Source organism: Rhinatrema bivittatum, chromosome 5, assembly GCF_901001135.1.
Source record: "Rhinatrema bivittatum chromosome 5, aRhiBiv1.1, whole genome shotgun sequence".
Taxonomy (NCBI): domain Eukaryota; kingdom Metazoa; phylum Chordata; class Amphibia; order Gymnophiona; family Rhinatrematidae; genus Rhinatrema; species Rhinatrema bivittatum.
The window spans coordinates 73,404,552-73,428,786 of record NC_042619.1 but is presented as its reverse complement, the minus strand read 5'-3'; the positions used below and the strand labels follow the sequence as shown (position 1 = coordinate 73,428,786).

Below are 24,235 nucleotides of genomic sequence, written 5' to 3'. Positions count from 1 at the left end.
GCACATCGTATCGGTTTACAGCCGTTTGCACATCGTATCGGTTTACAGATAACTAAAACTTTTTGACAGTGTCATTATACAGAACTTTTGGCACTGCCATTACATTCATGAGAGGCTTCTAGGAAAAGTAAAAAGTCATGGGATAGGTGGCGATGTCCTTTCGTGGATTGCAAACTGGCTAAAAGACAGGAAACAGAGAGAAGGATTAAATGGACAATTTTCTCAGTGGAAGGGAGTGGTCAGTGGAGTGCCTCAGGGATCTGTATTGGGACCCTTACTTTTCAATATATTTATAAATGATCTGGAAAGAAATACGGTGAGTGAGATAATCAAATTTGCAGATGACACAAAATTGTTCAGAGTAGTTAAATCACAAGCAGATTGTGATAAATTGCAGGAAGACCTTGTAAGGCTGGAAAATTGGGCATCAAAATGGCAGATGAAATTTAATGTGGATAAGTGCAAGGTGATGCATATAGGGAAAAATAACCCATGCTATATTTACACAATGTTGGGTTCCATATTAGGTGCTACAACCCAAGAAAGAGATCTAGGTGTCATAGTGGATAACACATTGAAATCGTCGGTTCAGTGTGCTGCGGCAGTCAAAAAAGCAAACAGAATGTTGGGAATTATTAGAAAGGGAATGGTGAATAAAACGGAAAATGTCATAATGCCTCTGTATCGCTCCATAGTGAGACCGCACCTTGAATACTGTGTACAATTCTGGTCGCCGCATCTCAAAAAAGATATAATTGCGATGGAGAAGGTACAGAGAAGGGCTACCAAAATGATAATGGGAATGGAACAGCTCCCCTATGAGGAAAGACTAAAGAGGTTAGGACTTTTCTGCTTAGAGAAGAGACAGCTGAGGGGGGATATGATAGAGGTGTTTAAAATCATGAGAGGTCTAGAACGGGTAGATGTGAATCTGTTATTTACTCTTTCGGATAGTAGAAAGACTAGGGGGCACGTCATGAAGTTAGCATGGGGCACATTTAAAACTAATCGGAGAAAGTTCTTCTTCGCTCAACGCACAATTAAACTCTGGAATTTGTTGCCAGAGGATGTGGTTAGTGCAGTTAGTATAGCGGTGTTTAAAAAAAGGATTGGATAAGTTCTTGGAGGAGAAGTCCATTACCTGCTATTAAGTTCACTTAGAGAATAGCCACTGCCATTAGCAATGATAACATGGAATAGACTTAGTTTTTGGGTACTTGCCAGGTTCTTATGGCCTGGATTGGCCACTGTTGGAAACAGGATGCTGGGCTTGATGGACCCTTGGTCTGACCCAGTATGGCATTTTCTTATGTTCTTATTTTCTGGAGGGCCATAGATGTTCTCATAAGTGGTAGGGAGAGGGGGGAAAAGAGTGTTTGGGGTTGGTGATGTTTTTGGTTGTACACCTTTTTAGATTTCTTATTTTTGTTTTTATTTCTTCTCCCTGCAGAACACCAAAGAAGTGTTAAAAATGGCCCCAAAGATAAAGAAAGCAATAACTATTGAAAAGAAGAAGGAAATTGTGCAGAAATTTGAGAGTGGCATTTGAGTGACCAATCTTGCTCTCTTAAACAGAATGTCAAAATCCATCATTTCCATAATCTTACAAAGAAAAGATTTGTACAAGGAAGTTAGTGTGGCTAGAGGTGTCACTCAAATTACCAAGCAACGATCAACAGTGATAGATGAGGTAGAAAGCCTATTGCTAGTGTGGATAAATGAAAGGCAGATGGCAGGTGATTGCCTATCTGAATGTCTAATCTGTGAAAAAGCTAGGGCTTTAAATGCAGATATCGTAAAGGATAAGCCATTGCCAAGTGAACATGGTGAAATATATTGTGCCAGTAAGGGGTGGTTTCACAATTTTAAAGCAAGAACTGGGGTTCATAACGTAGCTAGGCATGGTGAAGCTGTCAGTTCAGATAAAAAGGCTGCTGAAAACTACATACCCCACTTCGAAGCAATGACACAGATAAATGGCTTTTCCTGTCAGCAAGTTTTCAACTTTTGCGCTGAGTGCCACATTTATGATTATCTCCCAGCTGGCAAGAGGTCATATGTTTGTGTGCTAAGTACAGAGAGCTTCATGCCCTCAAAGAACAAGTCTAATCTCTGGAGGCTAGAGTGGAAGACCTGGAGCAGCTAAAAGAGACAGAGAATTATGTAGAGGAAACCTTCAGGGACATAGTAGACAAATCACACCTCCAAACTGGTAGCCCCTGTGCTGCTTTGGAGGAGAAAGTTCACCCGGAAGGAGGGCATCAGCTTGATGAGGCAGGAAGCAATCCTGTAGCTAGGACCTGCCCTAAAGATGATATATTATCCTATCGCACCAAGGATAGGTTTCCAGGGGCACATGCCCAGGAGGAAAGGATTAGAACAGTCGTTATAGTTGGTGATTCAATTATTAGGAAGGTTGATAGCTGGGTGGCTGGAGGACATGAGGATCGCTTGGTAACTTGCCTGTCTGGTGCAAAGGTGCGGACCTCACTCATCATATAGATAGGATTTTAGATAGTGCTGGGAGGAGCCGGCTGTCTTGGTACATGTGGGTATCAATGACATAAGAAAGTGCAGGAGAGAGGTTCTGGAAGCCAAATTTAGGGTTTTAGGGAGAAAGCTGAAATCCAGAACCTCCAGGGTAGCATTCTCAGAAATGTTCCCCGTTCCACGTGCAGAACCCCAGAGGCAGGAACAGCTCTAAAGTCGCAATGCGTGAATGAGAGGATGGTGCAAGGAAGAGGGTTTTAGATTTGTTAGGAACTGGGTTTCATTTTGGGGAAGGAGAAGCCTTTTCCGAAGGGATAGGCTCCACCTTAACCAGAGTAGAACCAGGCTGAGGGCACTAACCTTTAAAAAGCAGATAGCGAGCTTTTAAATTAGCTGATGAAGAGAAGTCGATAGTCGCTCAGAAACATATGGGTCAGAATGATGTATCTTTGAAGGAATACTAAGAGAACAGGGAAAATATGGCATCCCAGTAGAGAGGTTTCAATAAATGCCAAAGAAGATCAGATGCCTTTAAGTAAAGTGCAGAAAAATTCCAAATTACCCCTGTCAACTTATGGGCAGGTTGTTAATACAAACAAGAAACATACTTTGAAATGTCTATACACAAATGCTAGAAGTCTAAAAAATAAGATTAGAGTTAAGACTATATCACTAGGTGAAGAGGTAGATATAACTGGTGTCTCAGAGACCAGGTGGAAGGAGGATAATCAATGAGACACTGTGATATCAGGGTACAAATTATTAGAGATGTGAATCGGAACCAGAATCGGATCAGATATCAGTTCCGATTCACATCTCTATAGATGTGAATCGGAACCAGAATCGGATCCGATATCAGTTCCGATTCACATCTCTACAAATTATATCAGATTGACAGGATGGATCAAATTGGTGGAGGTGTGGCACTGAATGTTAAAGAGCACATTGAGTCAAACAGAATAAAAGTTCTACAGGAAACAAAATGCAATGTTGAATCTTTGTGGATAGAAATTCCAGGTGAAAAATGGAATACAATAGTAATGGGGGTATATTACTGTCCACCTGGACAGAACGGATTAACAGACAATGAAATGCTAAAAGAAAATAGGGAAGCTAACAAAACCAGCAGCACAGTAATAATATGAGTGATTTCAATTACCCCAGTATTGACTAGGTGAATGTTACATCAGGACATTCTACAGAAGTAAAGTTCCTAGATGAAATACATGACTGCTTCTTACAGCAGCTGGTACAAGAACCAAGAAGAGGGGAAACTATTTTAGACCTAGTCCTTAAGGGAACACAGGATTTGGTGTGAGAGGTAACAGTGCTGGAGCCACATGGCAATAGTGATCACAACATTATCAAATTTGACTTAACTGGAAGGAGAGCAAAAAAGAAATCTACTATGACACCTTTTAACTTTCAAAAAGGTGACTATGATAAAATGAGGAAAATGGTTAGGAAAAACTGAAAGGAGCAACTGCAAAGGTTAAACGTTTAGCTCAGGCATGGATGTTTAAAAATACCATCTTGGAAGCCCAGAACAGATGTATTCTACACATTAGAAAAGGTAGAAGAAGGCTAGATGACTACCGGCATGGTTGAAAGGTGAAGTGAGAGAGGCTATAATATCTAAAAGAACATCTTTCAAGAAATGGAAAAGGGATCTGAATGAAGAAAACCAGAAACAGCATAAGCACTAGAAAGTCAGATGCAAAACACTGATAAGTAAGTCAAAGAGAGAAATTGAAAAGAAGCTTGCTGAGGAAGTAAAAACTCATAATAAAAACCTTTTCAGATACATTCAAGGTAAAAAGCCTGTGAGGGAGTCACTTGGACCATTAGCTGACCAAGGGATAAAAGAAGCACATAGGGATGACAAAGTCATAGCAGAGAGATTGAATGAATTCTTCGCTTCAGTATTTACTAAGGAAGGTATAAGAGATATACTCATGCCAGAAATTATATTCAAAGATGATGATTCAGAGGAACTGAAATAAATCTCAGTGAACCTGGAAGATGTACTAAAGCAAACAGAAAAACTAAGGAGTAGCAAATTCACCTGGACCAGATGGTATTCATTCCAAAGTACTGAAAGAACTGAGAAATGAAACTGCAGACCTCCTATTGGAAATTTGTAAACTATCAATTACATCATCTATGGTACCTGAAGACTGGAAGGTTGCCACTGTCACTCTGATTTTTAAGAAGGGATCAAGGGTTGAGCCAGGAAATTACAGACCAGTGAGTTTGACATTTGTGCCAGGTAAAATGGTAGAAACTATCATAAAGATCAAGATTCCTGAACATATAGATGAGCATAGTTTAATGGGACAAAGCCAACATGGATTTAGCCAAGGGAAGTCTTGCCTCACAAATCTGCTACAGATTTGTGAGGCAAGACTTCCGTAATTGGTGTAAGGATAATATCGGGATGTAGGAATAAATAATAAATATACAGGAGGATAAGTACAGGATATAATCATAGGGGCATAATAAATCACCCTGGGGAGCTTTTTCATAAAACTATGGATTGGGGAAGACAACATAGACGGGTTGATAATTAATCTGGAGTCGGGCGATGATGTAATCAAGAAAAGATGGAAGATAGGTGTGATAGGTCTCCATCAGGTCGGACATATATAAAGTATAACCACCATATATGATATACAGGTTTCCATTAGGTCCGAAGGACGGGAACACACACAGGGGGATATAATTAATGGGTCTCTATCAGGTCCGAGCTTTAGCGAATTAGCTTTTCACCACATCGCGATCAAAAAATAAAAAAGGAAATGGATATTTTACCTAGGAACAGGGGAATATAGTATAGAAAAACGGAAATTACAGAGGAAAAATAATAGACATACAAACAAGAAAAGAGATCAGAGTAAATGAACTGACTGATAAAGAGATCGGAGCAATATGAACTGTGAATAAAGTTTTAATAGATGTCGGTGCATTCCAACGTGAACAGTTAGCACCCTTGGGTGCTCCCAGTCTCGTTTTGGGGTAGCCAACGGGGATTGGCCCAAGGTCAAGATAAAAACTGCCGAATAGAGAGAGACGCCGGAAAACAGGATGAAGGCGCCGCTCACATAAACGATGTCTCATATTACAAATAGTGAGTATATATAAACCTTTTAGTGGTGGGTAGTAGTTTTTACTAAATGTTTTTGAAGTAAGTTTTCAGGACAATATGTTTTGCATGTTCCTTTTTGACCACTGTTGTCTTTTAAAGAAAACTGACGTGTTTCATTACTGGTGTACCCGAACTTCGGACACATTAATTTTGCCCCCGAGGCCCCTGAAGCAGGCAGCACATTGTCGAAACATGGCCAGTGTCGGCCAGTGTCGGGCGGGCGAATCCAGACCCACGTGAGTGGCATTAAGTGATTAATAGCCTCCAAGCTTGTAGATGAACACCAATACAGTAGTGAGAAAAGATTGGTGGGTCGGACAAAACGCCGGGGGAGAAAGAGCAGCAAAAAGAAGCACAGAAAACTAAAAAATAAAAAACAGAGTAAAAAATAAAAAGCAGTTGTGAATGAAATAAAGAATAAATTATGGTGTCTAAATAACAGGATAACCACACAAAGGGTTATCCTAGAAAACAGGCACTGCACATTGACCACGTATTAAGGAGATCCCTTGACGTTGGGTTGTAGATGACATTTTTTTTGAAGGCAAACAAACATGTGGATAAAGGGGAGCCAGAAGGATTTCCAGAAAGCAATTGACAAAGGTTAAATGTTAAATTTTCCCAATGGAAAGGTAAATAGTGGAGTACCCCAAGGATCTATTCTGTGACCACTGTTGCGGTCTCCACCGCTTCCCCCCTATCTGCTCTGCACTGCGCTTACCTACAGTCGTGGAAACTCCGCTCCCGCGGCTCTGCCGGCCCTCCAGGGCGTCCGCCATTACCAGCTCATCTCCCTGCCGCGACGCGCACTATGGATGCACAGCCGCCGGAAGTCTGGCCCCGCCCGGGCTAACGACACCACGCCCCAAGCCTGATTTAACCGGCGTTCAGTTACCGTCTCATTGCCTTGCAACGAGGGTCGCTACTGGTTAGTAGTTCTGAGTTGCGCTTCGCTTGTTCCACGTTCCTGACTTGACTTCTGCTAGTTCCTGACTCCGCTTCTGCCTGCCATTGACCTCAGCCTGTTCCTGACTCCGCTTCTGCCTGCCATTGACCTCAGCCTGTTCCTGATTCCGCTTCTGCTCGCCACCAGCCACCGACCATTGCCCGTGCCTGATTCCGCTCCTGCCTGCTGCCAGCCTGACCTGGGTTCGTCTGTGTTCCTGCTCACAGTCTGTTCCAGTTCTCAGCACGCTACAGACTCCGCTCCTGCTCGCAGGTTGCTTCATCTCACGGTACGCTACAGACTCCGTTCCTGCTCACAGTCTGTTCCAGTTCTCAGCACGCTACAGACTCCGTTCCTGCTCACAGCTTGCTTCAGCTCATAGCACGCTACAGACTCCGATCCTGCTCACAGACTGTTCCAGTTCTCAGCATGCTACAGACCCCGTTCCTGCTCACAGACTGTTCCAGTTCTCAGCATGCTACAGACCCCGTTCCTGCTCACAGCTTGCTTCAGCTCATAGCACGCTACAGACTCCGTTCCTGCTCATAGCTTGCTCCAGTCCACAGCACGCTATAGACTCTGTATCTACTCACTACCTGCTCCAGCATACGCCGGTCCCAACTAGCCCACGGACTACAGCATTCCTATTGGACTACCTTATCGTACTCTCTGCCCAGGCCTTCTTCTACTATAGAGACTCTCACTGTTCTCCTAAGTCCCAAGGTTCTAGGACCTTACGGGCTCCTCCTGGGGGGTTCCTGGTTCCCGGGTGAAGACCTCTGCCTGTGGCTCCGCCTCCCGACCTGCCCTATCATTGGGGTAGTTCGGCCCAAGGGTTCACTCCTGGTCTGCAGCTTCCCAGACTGCAACACCACTGCTTTTTAATATATTTATAAATGACCTGGAAATGGGAACAATAAGTAAGGTGATCAAATTTGCCAATGACACAAAATTTACAAAGTTGTTAAATCACAAGAAGACTGAGAAATTGCACGAGGACCTTGCAAAACTGGGAGACAGGGCATGCAAATGGCAAATGAAATTTAATGTGGACGAATGCAAAGTGATGAAAAGTGATGGCCGAGGGCATCCTGAACCCTAACGGGCAGGCGGAAGGGTGTTGGTACGTCAAGTTGCGAATAGGTTGCGCAAGACAGATTGGCCGAAGATGGAATCTTGTTTTCCGGCCTTGTCCAAGCAATAGTGGGCTGTAAAAGTATGGAGAGAACTCCAGGTGGCAGCCCTGCAAATGTCAGGAAGCGGCACCGAGCGTAGGTGTGCTACTGAAGTCACCATGGCCCTCACAGAGTGTGCTTTAACATGGTCTTGAAGTGGAATGCCTGCTTGCTGATAGCAAAAGGATATGCAGTCCGCCAACCAGGAGGAGAGAGAGTCTGCTTACCCACAGGTTGCCCAATTTGATGGAATGGAAAGAGAAACAATTGAGTGCTTTTCCTGTGGGCAGCTGTACGGTCTAGATAGAACGCTAGAGCCCGTTTACAGTCAAGGGTATGCAGAGCCTGCTCTCCTGGATTGGAATGGGGCCTGGGAAAAAAGATAGGTAGTATAATGGATTGATTAATGTGAAACTCCGATACTACCTTAGGTAAGAACTTAGGTTGAGTGCGGAGTACTGCCTGGTCCTGCAGAAGTTTAGTGTAAAGCGGATAGGTAACTAGAGCCTATAACTCACTAACTCTGTGAGCCGAAGTGATTGCCAAAAGGAAAATCACTTTCCATGTGAGATAACGAAGATCGCAGGATTGGAGAGGCTCGAATGGTGGTTTCATGAGCCTACCCAGAACCAGGCTGAGATCCCAAGAAGGGGCCGGAGGATGCAGTGGAGGCTTGAGGTGAAGCAAGCCCTTCAGAAAACGTGTTACAAGGAGTTGTACTGAAATGGGAACATCCCCGATACCTTTATGGAAGGCGGCCACCGCACTGACATGCATTCTGATGGAGGAAGTTTTTAGACCTGACTCTGACAAGTGCCAGAGATAGTCCAGAAACTTCGAGATTGGACAGGTGAAGGGGTCAAGGGACTGAGAAGAGCACCATGACGTAAACCTGTTCCATTTGTAATACGATTTTCTCGTGGAAGGCTTCCCTGAAGCAATCAGGACACTGGAAACTGATTCAGAAAGGTTAAGTGGCTGAAGAATTAACCTTTCAACATCCATGCTGTCAGGGACAAGGCTTGAAGATTGGGGTGGCGTAGGCACCCATCGTTTTGAGTGATCAGAAGTGGGTCCTTTCCCAAGGGAATGTGCTTGCGAATGGAGAGATCCTGAAGGATTGGAAACCACACTTGGTGTGGCCAGTGAGGTGCTATCAGGATATCATGGTTCCCTTGTCCTGATGTAACTTCACGAGAGTCTTCGAGAGAAGCGGAAGTGGAGGGAACGCATATAGGAGACCGGTTGGCCATGAGAGGGAGAACGTGTCTCTTGGCTGATAGTGTTGGCTGCAAGTGAGAGAACAGAAGTTGTCTACTTTGCAGTTTTGAGGTGACGCAAAGAGGTCTATTTGAGGGAAACCCCATTGTTGGAAGATCGAGTCCGCAACTGCGGGGTTGAGAGACCACTTGTGTGGTTGAAATGTGCAAATCAGCTTGTCTGCCCAACACATTGTCCACTCCCAGCAAGTAGGTGGCCCTGAGGTACATCGAGTGGGAGAGGGCCTCCGCCCATATCTGTGCAGCTTCCTGACACAAGAAGCGGAAGCCTGTTCCCCCCAGCTGGTTGATGTACCACATGGCCACCTGGCTGTCCGTCTGAATCAGGATGACTTGGTTGGAAAGGCGATCCTGAAATACTTTGAGAGCATATCTGATTGCCCGAAGCTCCAGGAAATTTATTTGGTGTTTGGCTTCCTCTGGAGACCAAGATCCTTGTGTCTGCAGATTGGCCACATGGGCTCCCCAGCTGAGGTTGGAAGCATCGGTGGTGAGAGTTATTTGAGGGTCTGGAGCCTGGAAGGGCAAGCCTTGGAGGAGATCTGATTTCTCAACCAGCAAGAGACTTACAGAGTGAGTCAGTTATGTGGACAATGGTCAACAGGGGCTGAATGCATTGAGTCCATTGTGAACTTAGAGTCCACTGGATGACTCTCCTGGCCATGCAGGCCATTGGGGTGACTTGAACTGAGGACGCCATGTGTCCCAGCAGGATGAGAAAATGGCGTGCAGTCGTGCAGCGCTGAGACTGCAGCTGCTGTGCGAGAGACACGAGAGTGAGAGCTCGCTGTCGAGGCAATAAGGCTTTGGCCTGCAAGGTGTCCAAGTCCGCCCCTATGAATGATAAGGTTTGAGATGGGACTAAGTAGGATTTGTCATAGTTGACTAGAAATCCTAGCGAGATTAGAGTGTGTAAGGTAAGATGTAGAGACGACAGAACAGCATGCTGAGTGGGAGCCCCGATTAGCCAATCGTCTAGATAGGGGTAGACGTGAACACCTTGAGTACTGAGGAAGGCTGCAACTACTACGAGGCATTTTGTGAAGACTCATGGTGCAGACGCTAGGCTGAACGGAAGCACTCGGTATTGACAATGCTTGGGGCCTACCAGAAATCTCAGGTATTTGCGATGAGATGGAGTTATCGCAATATGAGTGTAAGCGTCCTGGAGGTCTAGAGAGCAGAGCCAGTCTCCTCTTTGTAGAAGAGGAAGAAGAGAACCCAAAGTTACCATCTTGAACATTTCTCGATGGAGGTACTTGTTGAGGGCCCGTAGGTCCAGAGTTAGACAAACGCCTCCCGATTTTTTGGGGATTAGGAAGTACCGGTAATAGAACCCTAGGCCCTGCTGAGAGTAGGGTACTGGTTCTATTGCCTTGGACTGGAGGAGGAGGCAGACCTCCTGTTCCAGAAGGATGGAGTGATCGGATGTTCTCCACATCGGTAGAGGTGGGGAGTCCGGTGGGATGGAGAGAAGGTTCAGATGATAACCTTGAGCAATTATTGCCAGGACCCACTGGTCTGAGGTGATTCAGTGCCACCTGTTGATGAAGTGGCACAATCGACCTCCCACTGGTACCTGAGGCAGTGGAATCTGGCTGCTACTCTCTAAGCAGGAGTCAAAAACCGGAAGCAGGGCCCGGCTGAGGAGCTGCTTGTGGCTTTTGTTTTCGTATCTGACGAGACTGGGTCTTTTGAAAGGGTCTTGTAGAACGACTTCTACCTGGTGGCAGGTAGGATTTCTTTGGACGGAAGAATGACTTCTTAGTGTCCTTTTGGAAAGGCTGTTTTGAGGGGTACTCAGTGGGCATCAGAGAGAATTGTCTCAGGGTCTCATGATGGTCCATGAGTTTGGTCACCGTACATTGGATCTGCTCACCAAAGAGATTATCTCCTACACAAGGCAAGTCGGATAATCTGTCCTGTACTTCAGGGCGAAGGTTAGAAGATTTGAGCCAGACTCATCTTCGTGCCGAGATAGCAGCTGCAGATACCCTGGTAGCAGTGACGAAGATATTGTAAGATGATCGTATCTCATGCTTGCCTGCCTCAAAGCCCTTGTTCACCAAGGTTTGGAGTTGTTCTTGGAATTGTTGAGGCAGGGAGTCTATCAGGTCTTGTATCTGTTTAAATAAGATCCTATTATACTGGGTCATATAGAGCTGATAAGAAGCAATGCGGGAAATAAGCATTGAGCACTGGAAGACCCGACGACCAATGGCATCTAGAAATTTCTGTTCTTTTCCAGGGGGAAAGGAAGTGTGAGGTTTTGACCTTCTTGCTCTCTTCTGGGCAGATTCTACTACCACAGATTTGTGATCCAGTTGAGGTTTATGAAAACCTGTAGCTGACTGTACCAAGTAAGTGGTGTCAGCCTTCCTGTTGACTGGAGCAACGGAGCCAGGATGTTCCCAGTTCTTCTTAAGGAGATCTAGAAGAACCTGGTGGATAGGGATGGAGGTTATTTCCTTGGGAGCATCCAGGAATTGCAAGAGCTCCATCATCTGATGCCTGTCATCTTGTTCGGTCTGTAATTGGAAGGGAACCAATTCAGACATCTCCTTCACAAAATTTATAAAGGAAAGGTTCTCTGGAGGAGAACGCTTCCTGCTTTCAGTAGGAGAAGGTGGTGAAGGCAAGTCATCGGTGTCTGGTGAAGAATCATCAGTCCAGGTATCGTATGGATCAGCACCTGCCCCTCTAGGAGCCAGAGGGGGTCGGGATGGTGGAATCCCTGAAGGTCCTGGTCTAGGCTCCGAAGGCATCGAAGGAGTAATGGGAGGCACCGATGAAGGCATCGAAGGCACCGGTGCAGGCATTGAGAGCATCGATGGATGGATTGGTGGTGCCGGACGTATCGGCATTGATGGCTGAGGCAGGACTCCGGATGGAGGGATGCAGAATGGTGTTTCTCCTCCCAATGACAAAGTAAGCGGAGAGGGCACTGGAGCCATCGGTGACCCGGGATCCATCAGTGGAAAAGCGGCAATGAACGCTTCCATCCTCGATAGCAGCGGTGCCAACGCTGCTGGAATCGGGTGGTACCGGTCGGTTCCACGATCGGTACCACCTTGTCGATGGCCTCCTGAATCATCCAGTCCAGTTCTTCTCAGAGACCTGGAGCAAGCAGCCCCAGCTCCAGAACAGAAGAAGGAGGCAGAGGCTTAGCCGGAGGGACCACCGTTAAAGGCGGAGTCGCGGCTCCCGATACCCTGTCGGGTGAGGGTTGCCTCGGTGACCTGGTCGCCGAAAAGGTCAGTGCCTTTTCTGGACAGGGTTTTCTTCGACGGCGGCTCGGACGATGGCGAGGTCAATGATTTCGCTCCCTCGATGGCCTGAGACTTCTGACGTCAGTGGCGATGTTTCTCTTCTCTCTACGATCCCCTTGGTCCAGAGGGGGAGTAGAGGTGGTTGAAGGCCGAGAAGTCGTCGATGCCGGACGATCACTGGCTGGTGGACGATGTTGGCGCGAAGTTGACGGTGCTGGTTCTGACAACGTCGATGCAATAGACGGCGTTGGGGTTTGAGCACGGAAAGGAAGTTCCATCTTCTCCATTCTGGCCTTTCGACCTTTTGGTGTCATTAAGGCACATTTGGTGCAGGTCAGGACATCATGCTCACATCCAAGACACATTACACAGACCCTATGGAGGTATGTTATGGACATGGTGCGACTACAGACCGGGCACAGATGGAACCCAGATGCCATGGCCATGAAAACATTGTGCCGCAGTATGGTCGACAGCCGGTAGGCCATGAGGGCAAAACTTGACGGGAACCGACCGAAAATGGGTAGAAAACTTACTGGAGTACTGCGGCTGAAAAAGTCGAAGGACTCCATCCTATGAATTCACCCATATGTGAGGACTACCATCCTGCTTGTCCTGTGAGAATAAGAATATCCCATGCTATTGATGCTTGTAATAGCAGTGGCTATTTTCTAAGTCAACTTGATTAATAGCAGGTAATAGACTTCTCCTCCAAGAACTTACCCAAATCTTAAACCTAGCTACACTAACTGCACTAACCAACTCCCCTGGCAACAAATTCCAGAGCTTAATTGTGTGTTGAGTGAAAAATATTTTCTCCGATTAGTTTTAAATGTGCTACATGCTAACTTCAAGGAGTGCCCCTTAGTCCTTCTATTATCCAAAAGAGTAAATAATGGATTCACATTTACCCGATCTAGACCTCTCATATTTTAAAAACCTCTATCACATTCCCCCTCAGCTGTCTATTAATCAAGTTTACTTAGGGAATAGCCACTGCTATTAACTGCATCAGTAGATTGAGATCTTCTTAGTGTTTGGGTAATTGCCAGGTTCTTGTGGCCTGGTTTGGCCTCTGTTGGAAACAGGATGCTGGGCTTGATGGACCCTTGGTTTGACCCAGCATGGCAATTTCTTATGTTCTTAAAAGTCCATTAATAATTATTAAGGGAGAGTTGCAGGAATCCACTGCTTATTTTTTGGGATAAGCGGCTTAGAATCTATCTACCTCTTGGGATTCTGCCAGGTACTTGTGACCAGGCTTGGCCACTGTTGGAAACAGTATGGCAAGCCTTATGTCCTCATGTAATGCCTTACAAGACTGCACGTGCCACTGAGGCAACAGTAAGCAGTTACACACACTGTTTTACGTAATATATTAAATCAATTAATCACATGTTTACTAATCTGCAAGTACATAATAAATCAATTTAATCTATGTTACACAGTGCTTGGATTTTTTGTTGTACTCCTCTATTATATGCCATAGAAAAGAATTTGTCCTGGAAGTATCATTTTTAATTTTTTTTTGCAAATTTTGAAGCTAGCAGACTGACCAATTTCTTTTCAGAAAGTTGGCTTCAGTAGCTGCAATTTATGTTTCATCTAATACATTACCTATGGTTAGCAAGCATATACAGTAACTCACCCTCAGATGAGTTTCATTATGTGCTTATACTCATGGGGAGGAATGGTTCATGTATCAAGGCCAATATTCAAAAGAATTTGAATTTCCCACTTTGATTGGCAAACTTTTGCCTGGATAATTTTTTACAATCGTAAATTTTTGTTGGATAAAAAGAGGCAGGATGGGGACATGCCGGGGATGGGGTTTAACATTAGCTGGGTAGTGCTGATATTGAGCCCTACCCAGGTAAAGTTAGCTAGGCAAATCTGGTTGTATGGAACACTGCCAGTTACTTAGCTAACTTGACCAGTAGCTTTCCGCTCACTGCACCACTCAGTATGGACCTCATCTTATATAAAACTCTGTATGAAAGCTCAAAAGAAAAGAATGATCACAATACTGACCTTTAACAGCATTGCTTCATGCTCGGGATTCTCTGAATCGAATGGTTCTCTGCGTAGCTTTTCAATCTCTACAACTAAGTTTCTATACCCCACAATCTGCAAGAGACAGGCCTGAAGGGATACCCCTAATCTAAGAACAAACAAAAGTAAATTGTTAGATGTAGCGTACAGAAATTACATTGTAATCATTCTTTTTAAAGAGGGTGACCATATAGCTCCATTTCAAGGGGGACAAATAAAGTCAGACGTGGTTTTACCCCACTGCATTCATGAAAATATAATTCTCATCTCCCAATCGATTTCTCTAATAATTATGATATTCAAAAGATTTATATGGTTAATATCAGTTATTAACTGCATAAATCTAACAGATTAAAATTTCACCAACCTCAATTCCCCAACTCGCTCCTGGCCCAGCTAAAATCACTGTGCAGATTAATTTAGCCAACAAAAAAGGGGTTGGGGTTTTCAAATGTAGCTGGTTAGCATAATATTCAGTGCTAAGTGAATAAATTGTCCTAAGTGTGACTGCACAAATGGCTGCTTTAACTATCTGCACTAGTTTTGTACAGTTAGATTTAATAAGATATTCAGCTACAACTTTAGCTGGTCAGCAATGGCTAAATATCTGGAAAATATTAACCAGTTAGCTTTCTTATTGTTATGAACCCTCCTGTAGCGGTGCTACGGGAGGCTCCTTACCTCTTCCTGGAGGCCGCTCCGAAGCCAGGGTCTCGCCTACGAACTACCCTGGATTTGCTCCAGGGCCTGGGAGGCCTCAATGTTCTTGGGGCCTGCCTGAGGCTTGCTTATGTCTGCATGAACTTCCTGGTTTGAGCCACACCCTTCTCCCTAGGGGCCGGCCCGCAGCACTCCTCCGTAGTTATAGGGCCAGCTAGGTGTGGGCCATCCAAACTCCTCCCAGGGAGTCGTCGGTCTGCAGCCCTATAAAAGGACTTCAACTTCCAGTCAGCTTTGCCTTGCATCGAAGTTACCTCGTCTCTGGAAGCTCCTGCTGTCCAGCGCTCCGACAGGCCCTTGTGTTCTTCGTGGAGCTCCTTGTCTTGTCCATGTTTTGAACCATGTCTTCATTGCCTCGTCAAGGTGTCCTGGTGTTTCAGCTCCTGATGTCTTGCTTTCTGATGTCCTAGCCCTCCTTGGTGTTCGTGCTTGCTCCGGAGCCTTCTGTTCTGCCGGCCGTAGATCTCCAGGTGACTCAGCTTTGTCATGGGAGATGCCGGCAGTGGACTGGTGTCCTCTGTGCTCCTGAGCCGTCTTGCCCTGCCAGCCTTTGTGGTGCTTCGGATGACATCTGGCTCCATTGTCGAAGTTCTGCCTCGGCTGGATTCTTCCCTGTGCTTGTCCCGCTCTCCGCGTGGTCCGTGACCAGCCTCCTCGGGCTGTGTAGGGCGCGCAGTGGGACAGGGTGGTCCGCGACCAGCCCATTGGGTCCGCCCATAAAGGTGGGCTGTGTAGGGAGCCCTGAGAGACAGTGCCAATGTCTTCCTTCCCAGCTTCTCGTCTCGTCTGGACTTCGTCAAGTTCCTCGTCTCTGATGCCGTTGCATCAGCTCTGGAATCATGTCTTTGCTTCAACCCTCGTCTGTGATGCCGTCACATCAACCTTGGTCTTATGTCTTCGTGTCAAGGCCTCCGTCTGCCCTCATCCTCAGGCCGGCCTGCTGCTCCATGCCGATTCAAGCGGCAGATCCGAAAGGGCTCGGAACAGTCGGAGGACCGTTCCCCTACCAACATCATCTGTTGTTGGCCCTGGGAGCTTGCAGGCCTGGCAGAGGGTAAGACCGTGTTCTACCATGCTGGGACACGTCGCCAACCCTCGGTTCGGTCCTGGATCCATCTGGGGTCGGGCTGAGGCCCAAGGGCACACTAAACACCCCCTGTTCTAACACTTATCTACTCACTATATCTCCAATTATGCAGTAAGTTAAACCAGGAGTGACTCATTTGTCCTTCTTGATATGGAGCTACATGATCAGACTAACATTTGATTTGATTTAAATCATCTTTCTCTTTCCAAAGCATCCACTGGCTTCTAAAAAAATTAAAGTTCCCATAACGAGCATTTTTTAAAGTTTTCACTTTTTTAAAATCACAGTTCTAATCTTAGTCTCAAGAATGGGTGTTTACAAACTCCAGAAGGCATACTGTATAAGTATGCCTATTAAAACTAATTACCTGTTAACAGTTATTCTCTATAAACAGGAAAATAATCAGCCACACATGTGAATGATGTTATGAGATTGAGTCTATACAGACCATTTCCTAGAATGCCGTAGAAAAGACTAAAAGGCTTCTATAGGCATACATGATATTTCCCACCTAGCAGTCACTGCATAAGAATCACCTCAGTCCTATATAAAAACTAAAAAGAATTAATCTCCAAAAGGGAGGATATATGTGACTGATTATCCTGGTGTCCACACAGAATACCAGCTGCAGATAAGCAACTTAGTTTTCTCTGTGGACAAGCAGGATGAATTAGCCACACTTGTAGAAATTCATATTTAAGGGTTGCATTTCAATGAAGAGGGAGTAAGAACAAAAATTAGACTGTCAAGGGTGGCAAAACTATTTTGACAATGATAGCAGATGGCAGGAAGGCATTTTGTGGACATCCTTGAGTCCATCAAAAGGCCAAAAGGCAGCACCTTGTAATGGTAGTGCAATCCTTTACCACAAACCTGAGGAACTACTGATGGGCAAGATGAATGGGAATGTGTTTATAATCATCTTCCAGATCCAGAGCACACAACCAATCCCTTGGTTCTGTTGGGGTTGTGGACCCTTGAGCCGGTCAAAACCTGTGGGTGAGAGTTGAATATGCCCACAGGAATGATACGGCCGGCAGGCGGCACTGAGGAGAGGCTAGAGGATGTCTTCACCGCTGGAAGCCCGCGGTTCCCCCAGGAGGAGCCTGTAGGAACCCGGGCCTCTCGGACTTAGGTGGACCCTATGCGTCCAAGGGTCAGAGAAGCAGTTCCTAGAAGTATCAGGACGAATGGAGGTCCAAGGCGACTTCACCCTCGGAAGCCCGCGGTCCCCCTGGGAGGAGCCCGTGAGGACCCGAGCCGCTGGGACTTAGGAGACCTCCGGGTGGAAGACGAACGGAACCTGCTGCAGTGGAAGAAGACGGAGCCGGGGTCCAGGGACAAGCCGAGGTCAGGAGCCAGAAGTCAGAGGCCAATAGCCAATACCAGGGACAGAAGCACAAGTTGGAGTCGGAGACGAAGCAAGGTCAGGAGCCAGGAATCAGAAGACAATGCCAAAACCAGAGGTGAAGGCCAAAGTCAGAGTCAGAGGACGAAGCAAAGGTCAGATGCCAAGGATCGGACGTCAGGAAGGAATAGAACCAGGGAACGCAACTAGCTACTCCAGGGAGTGAACCTTGTTGCAAAGCAAGGGAAGGCTCCAGCTGCAGGGTTTAAATAGCCCTGCAGCGTCTGACGTCATCTGGAGGCAGTCCTGTGTTCCCCCAGAGCCCTAGCGCATGCCATGATATTCTCTGCCACAGGGGTCTCCATTCAGTCTCGTATGCAGCAATAAGCTTTAGCAAAAATAAAATAAAACGTATCAGACCCAACTCCGTGGGGTGGCGGGTGGGTTTCGTGAGGACTACATCCTGCTGTCCTGGGATAACACCTATTACAAGGTAAGCAATTTTGCTTTATCCCAGGACAAGCAGGATGCTAGTCCTCACATATGGGTGATTAGCAAGCTAGAGGCTGAGTCATTTTGTAGTGAAGCAACAGTGAAGTATTGTTGGTGAAAATGAGGCAGCCGAAGGTCACAGCAGGTTGATTGCAGAAGGAGCTGGGGTTATACTGGAAACAAGTTCTTTAAGACACATTGCCTGTAGGCTGAATCTTGTCGTCCTTCTTTGTCCAAACAATAACGAGCTGCAAAGGTGTGAAGAGAACTCCATGTTGCCGCTCTACATATGTCAAGAAGTGGCACTGAACGATAGTGTGCCACTGAGGTTGACATTGATCTTACTGAATGTGCCTTTACTCGCTCTTGGAGAGGAAGGCCTGCTTTCTCATAGCAGAACTGTATACAATCTGCTAGCCAGTTGGAGAGAGAGTGTTTGCCCACTGCTTTACCCGGTTTGATTGGATCAAAAGATACTAAGAGTTGAGTGTATTTTCTGTGGACTGCAGTGTGGTCTAAGTAATATGCTAGCGCATGTTTACAGTCCAAGTTATGTAAGGCCCGTTCTCCTGTGTGAGAATGAGGCTTTAGAAAGAAAGTAGGCAAAACTATGGACTGGTTTAAGTGGAATTCCATATCTACCTTGGAGAGGAATTTTGGATATGTCCGGAGAACCACTCTGTCATGTAGGAATTTTGTATAGGGTGAGTACGTGACAAGTGCTTGTCACTCACCAATCCTTCTAGCTGATGTAATGGCTATAAGGAAGATGGGTCTTCCACGTGAGAAATTTAGGATCACAGGAAGTCATGGGTTCCAAGGGAGAACGCATGAGCCTTGTTAAGACTAGATTAAGGTCCCATTCTGTAACTGGCGGCTGAATTGGTGGTTTAAGGTGAGTTAAACCTCTCATAAACCTACTGACAAGAGGTTGTATGGATATTTGTGCATCTCCCATTTTGTTATGGTAAGCTGAGATTGCACTGAGATGCACTCTTACAGATGATGTCTGGAGACCAGAGTCTGAAAGATAGCATAAATAGTCTAGTAGAGAAGTTGTGGGGCAGGAGAAAGGGTCAATTTTCTTTTCTCTGTACCACAAAGTGAACCTTTTCCATTTTGAAGAATAATTCTTTCCTGTTGAAGGTTTACGTGAAGCTATAAGCACTTGAGAGACATTGGTTGAAAGATTGAGTGGCTGTAAGATCAAGCTTTCAACATCCACACTGTCAGGGATAGGGATTGAAGGTTGGGATGATGCAACCGACCCTGATCCTGAGTTATGAGAGTGGGAGCTACACCCAGGCGAATTGGATCTCTGATTGATTTCCCACACTTCCAGACCTCTCATACTTGTCGAGGCCACTACGGGGCCATGAGTATCATGGACCCCTTGTCCTGTTGTAGCTTCACTAGAGTGGCCCTCACAGAGTGTGCTTTAACATGGGTCTTGAAATGGAATGCCTGCTTGCTGATAGCAAAATGATATGCAGTCCGCCAACCAGAAGGAGAGAGTCTGCTTACCCACAGGCTTCCCTAACTTGTTAGGATGGAAAGAGACAAACAATTGAGTGCTTTCCCTGTGGGCAGCTGTATGGTCTATGTAGAACGCTAGAGCTCGTTTATAGTCAAGGGTATGCAGAGCCTGATCTCCTGGATTGGAATGGGGCCTGGGAAAAAAGGTAGGTAGTATGATGGATTGATTTAGATGAAAATCCGAAACTACCTTAGGTAGAAATTTAGGGTGAGTGCGGACTACTGCCCGGTCCTGCAGAAGTTTAATGTAAGGCAGATAGGTAACTAGGGCCTGTAATTCACTAACTCTGTGAGCTGAAGTGATTGCCAAAAGGAAAATCACTTTCCATGTGAGATATGGAAGGTCACAGGAGTGAAGAGGCTCGAATGGTGATTTCATGAGCCGACCCAAAACCAGATTAAGGTCCCAAGAAGGGGCCGGAGGACACAGTGGAGGCTTGAGGTGAAGCAAGCCCTTCAGAAAATGTGTTACAAGGGGTTGTACTAATATGGGAACATCCCCTACACCTTTATGGAAGGCGGCTACCGCACTGACATGCATTCTGATGGAAAAAGTTTTTAGACCTGACTCTAATAAATGCCAGAGATAGTCCAAAAACTTCGTGATTGGACAGGTAAAGGGGTCAAGAGACTGAGAAGAGCACCATGACTTAAACCTGTTCCATTTGTAAGAGTAAGATTTTCTCGTGGAAGGCTTCCACGAAGCAATCAGGACACGGGAAACTGGTTCAGAAAGGTTAAGTGGCTGAAGGATTAACCTTTCAACATCCATGCCGTCAGGGACAAGGCTTGAAGATTGGGGTGGCGGAGGCACCCGTCGTTTTGAGTGATCAGAAAAGGGGCCTTTCCCAGGGGAATGTGCCTACGAATGGAGAGATCCTGAAGGATTGGAAACCACACTTGGCGTGGCCAGTGAGGTGCTATCAGGATCATGGTTCCCTTGTCCTGACGTAATTTCACGAGAGTCTTCGAGAGAAGAGGAAGTGAAGGGAATGCATAAAGTAGACCGGTTGCCCACGAGAGGGAGAATGCGACTCTGGGCTGAGAGTGTTTGCTGCGAATGAGAGAGCAGAAGTTCTCTACTTTGCGATTTTGAGCAGATGCAAAGAGGTCTATCTGAGTATATCCCCATTGTTGGAAGATGGAGTTTGCTACTGAGGGGTTGAGAGACCACTCGTGCGGTTGAAAGATACAACTCAGTTTGTCTGCCAACACATTGTCCACTCCCGGCAACCAAGTGGCCCTGAGGTACATCGAATGGGAGAGAGCTTCCACCCATATCTGTGCAGCTTCCTGACACAGAAGGAAGGAGCCCGTGCCTCCCTGTTTGTTGATGTACCACATGGTCACCTGGTTGTCCATCTGGATCAGGATGACTTGATTTGAGAGGCGATCCTGAAAGGCTCTGAGAGCATATCTGATTGCTCGAAGCTCCAGGAAATTTATTTGGTCTGTGGCTTCCTCTGGAGACCAAGATCCTTGTGTCTGCAGATTGGCCACATGGGCTCCACAGCCGAGGTTGGAAGCATCGGTGGTGAGAGTTATTTGAGGGTCTGGAGCCTGGAAGGGCAAGCCTTGGAGGAGAAATTTTCTTTCTCCACCAGGCAAGAGACTGACGGAGTGAGTAGGTTACGTGGACAATGGTCGACAGGGGCTGAATGCTTTGAGTCCATTGTGACTGTAGAGTTCACTTCATGACTCTCATGGCCAAACGGGCCATTGGTGTGACTTGAACTGAGGACGCCATGTGTCCCAGGAGGATGAGAAAGTGGCATGCAGTCACAGAGTGCTGAAACTGCAGCTGGTGTGCAAGAGACACACGAGTGAGAGCTCGCTGTCGAGGTAGAAAAGCCTTTGCCTGCAAGGTGTCCAAGTCTGCTCCAATGAACGACAAGGTTTGAGATGGGACTAAAGAGGATTTCTCATAAGTGACGAGAAATCCTAATGAAATTGGAGTGTGTAAGGTTAGATTGAGGGACGACAGAGCAGTTTGCTGAGTGGGAGCCCTGATTAACCAATCATCTAGATAGGGGTAGACGTGAACACCCTGAGTTCTTAGGAAAGCTTCAACCACTATGAGGCATTTTGTGAAGACTCGTGGCGCAGACGCTAGGCCGAATGGAAGCACTGGGTACTGGTAGAGCTTGGGGCCTACTAGATACCTCAGGTATTTGCGATGAGATGGAGTTATCGCAATATGAGTGTATGTGTCCTGGAGGTCGAGAGAGCAGAGCTAGTCTCCTCTATGTAGAAGAGGAAGAAGCGAGCCTAAGGTTACCATCTTGAACTTCTCTCGCTGGAGGTACTTGTTTAAGGCTCGTAGGTCCAGAATAGGACGAACGCCTCCCGATTTTTTGGGATTAGAAAGTACCGGGTATAGAATCCTAGGCCGTGCTGAGAGAAGGGTACGGTTTCTATTGCCTTGGACTGGAGAAGGAGGGACACCTCCTGATCCAGAAGGATGGAGTGATCGGATGTTCTCCACGTCCGTAGAGGTGGGTCCGGTGGCACGGAGAGAAAGTTTAGATGGTAACCCTGAGCAATGATCGCCAGAACCCATTGGTCTGTAGTGATTGAGTGCCATATGTTGTTGAAGTGGCACAATCGACCTCCCACTGGTATGTGAGGCAATGGTAGCTGGCTGCTGCTCTCTAGGTAGAAGTCAAAAACCTGAAGCAGGACCTGGTTGAGGAGCTGCTTGCGGTTTTTGTTTCCGTGTCTGACGAGACTGGGCTTTTTGAAAAGGTCTTGTGGAACGGGATCTGGCTGGTGGCGGTTAGGACTTCTTTGGGTGGAAGAATGACCTTTTAGAGTCCTTTCGGAAGGGCCGTTTTGAAGAGTAGTCAGAAGGTATCAAAGAGAGCTGTCGGAGAGTCTCATGATGGTCCCGCCACTGTCCGTAGAATCTGTTCTCCAAACAGATTATCTTCTACACAGGGGATGTCAGATAACCTCACGTTGTCTCTCACATTGTTCCATGTAATGCACTTATGCAAAGTTTTGTTCTCTGTAAACCGGTGTGATTTGTAGTTTTGTACAGGAATATCGGTATATAAAAGTAAAAAATAAATAAATAATAAATAACCTGTCTTGTACCTCAGGGCGAAGATCGGAAGACTTGAGCCAGGCCCATCTCCTTGCCGAAATAGCTGCTGCAGAGACTCTGGAAGCAGTATCAAAGATGTCATAGGATGATCTGATCTCATGCTTGCCTGCCTCAAACCCTTTGTTTACTAGGGTTTGGAGTTCTTGAAATTGCTGAGGCAGGGAGTCTGTTAAATCTTGTATCTGCTTAAAAATGACCATATTATATTGGGTCATATAGAGCTGATAAGTAGCAATACGGGAGATGAGCAATGAGCCTTGGAAGACATGGCGACCAATGGCATCTAGAAACTTCTGTTCCTTGCCAGGAGGAAAAGAAGTGTGAGGCTTTGATCTTTTTGTTCTTTTCTGTGCGGATTCTACCACTACAGATTGGTGGTCCAATTGAGGTTTTTGAAAACCTGGAGCTGACTACAGTAAATAGGTAGAGTCAGCTTTCTGTGGACTGGAGCAATGGAGTCAGGATGTTTCCAGTTCTTCTTGAGGAGATCCAGAAGAACCTGGTGGATAGGGATGGAGGTTATTTCCTTGGGAGCATCCAGGAATTGAAGCAACTCCATCATCTGGTATCTATCATCCTGTTCAGTCTGTAATTGGAAGGGAACTAATTCAGATATTTCCTTCACAAAATTTATAAAGGAAAGGTCCTCTGGAGGAGAACGCTTTCTACTTTCAGTGGGTGAAGGTGGTGAAGGCAAATCATCGGTGTCTGGCGAGGAATCAACAGTCCAGGTATCATAGGGATCAGCACCTGCCCCTGTAGGAGCTAGAGAGGGACGGGGTGGTGGGATACCCGAGGGTCCTGGTCTAGGCTCTGAAGGAATCTAAGGAATAATGGGAGGCATTGATGAAGGCATCGAAGGCACCGGCGCAGGCATCGATGGATGGCCCGGTGGCGCCGACGGGCGTATTGGCATCTATGGTTGGATCGGTGGCGAGGGACGTATTGACATCGATGGCTGAGGCAGAACTCCCGATGGAGGGATGCGGAATGGTGTTTCTCCTTCCGATGACAGTGTAAGCGGGGAGGGCACCGGAGACCCGGGGTCCATCGGTGGAAAAGCGGCAATGAGCACTTCCATCTTGGAGAGCAGCGATGCAAACGTTGCCAGAATCGGGTCAGTGGATGGTTCCATAATCGGTATCAGTGCCGGAGGAACCTGGAGTCGGTGCATCGCCTTGTCGATGGCCTCCTGAACCATCCGGTCCAGTTCTTCTCGGAGACCTGGAGCAAGCAGCCCCCGCTCCTGAACAGAAGAAGGCAGAGGCATAGCCGGAGGGACCACCGTTAAAGGCGGAGTCGCGGCTCCCGATCCCCTGTCGGGTGAGGGTTGCCTCGGTGACCTGGTTGCCGAAAAGGTCGGTGCCTTTTCTGGACGGGGTTTCTTCGATGGTTGCTCGGATGATGGCGAGGTCGATGATTTCTCTCCCTCGATGGTCCGAGACTTACAATGTCGATGGCGATGTTTGTCTCTACGATCCCCTCGGTCCTGAGGGGGAGTAGAGGGTGTCAAAGGCCAAGATGTCGTCTATGCCGGATGGTCACCGGCTGGTGGTCGATGCTGGTGCGAAGTCGACGGAGCCGGTTCT

The 24,235-nt window shown here is 46.6% G+C and overlaps 1 protein-coding gene across 6 annotated transcripts in view; it reads right to left on the bottom strand.

Moving 5' to 3' along the window:
- Positions 1-24,235, bottom strand: part of ELMOD1 (ELMO domain containing 1) — a 338,352-nt gene that overhangs the window by 154,499 nt on the left and 159,618 nt on the right. For all 6 annotated transcript variants that reach the window (XR_003856879.1, XM_029602451.1, XM_029602452.1 and 3 more), the window contains exon 6: positions 14,337-14,466. Coding sequence is in view for 5 of the 6 variants with exons in the window: in XM_029602451.1 (XP_029458311.1) it covers positions 14,337-14,466 (130 nt within the window). In the remaining variant the exon portion in view is untranslated. The remainder of the gene's footprint in view (positions 1-14,336; positions 14,467-24,235) is intronic.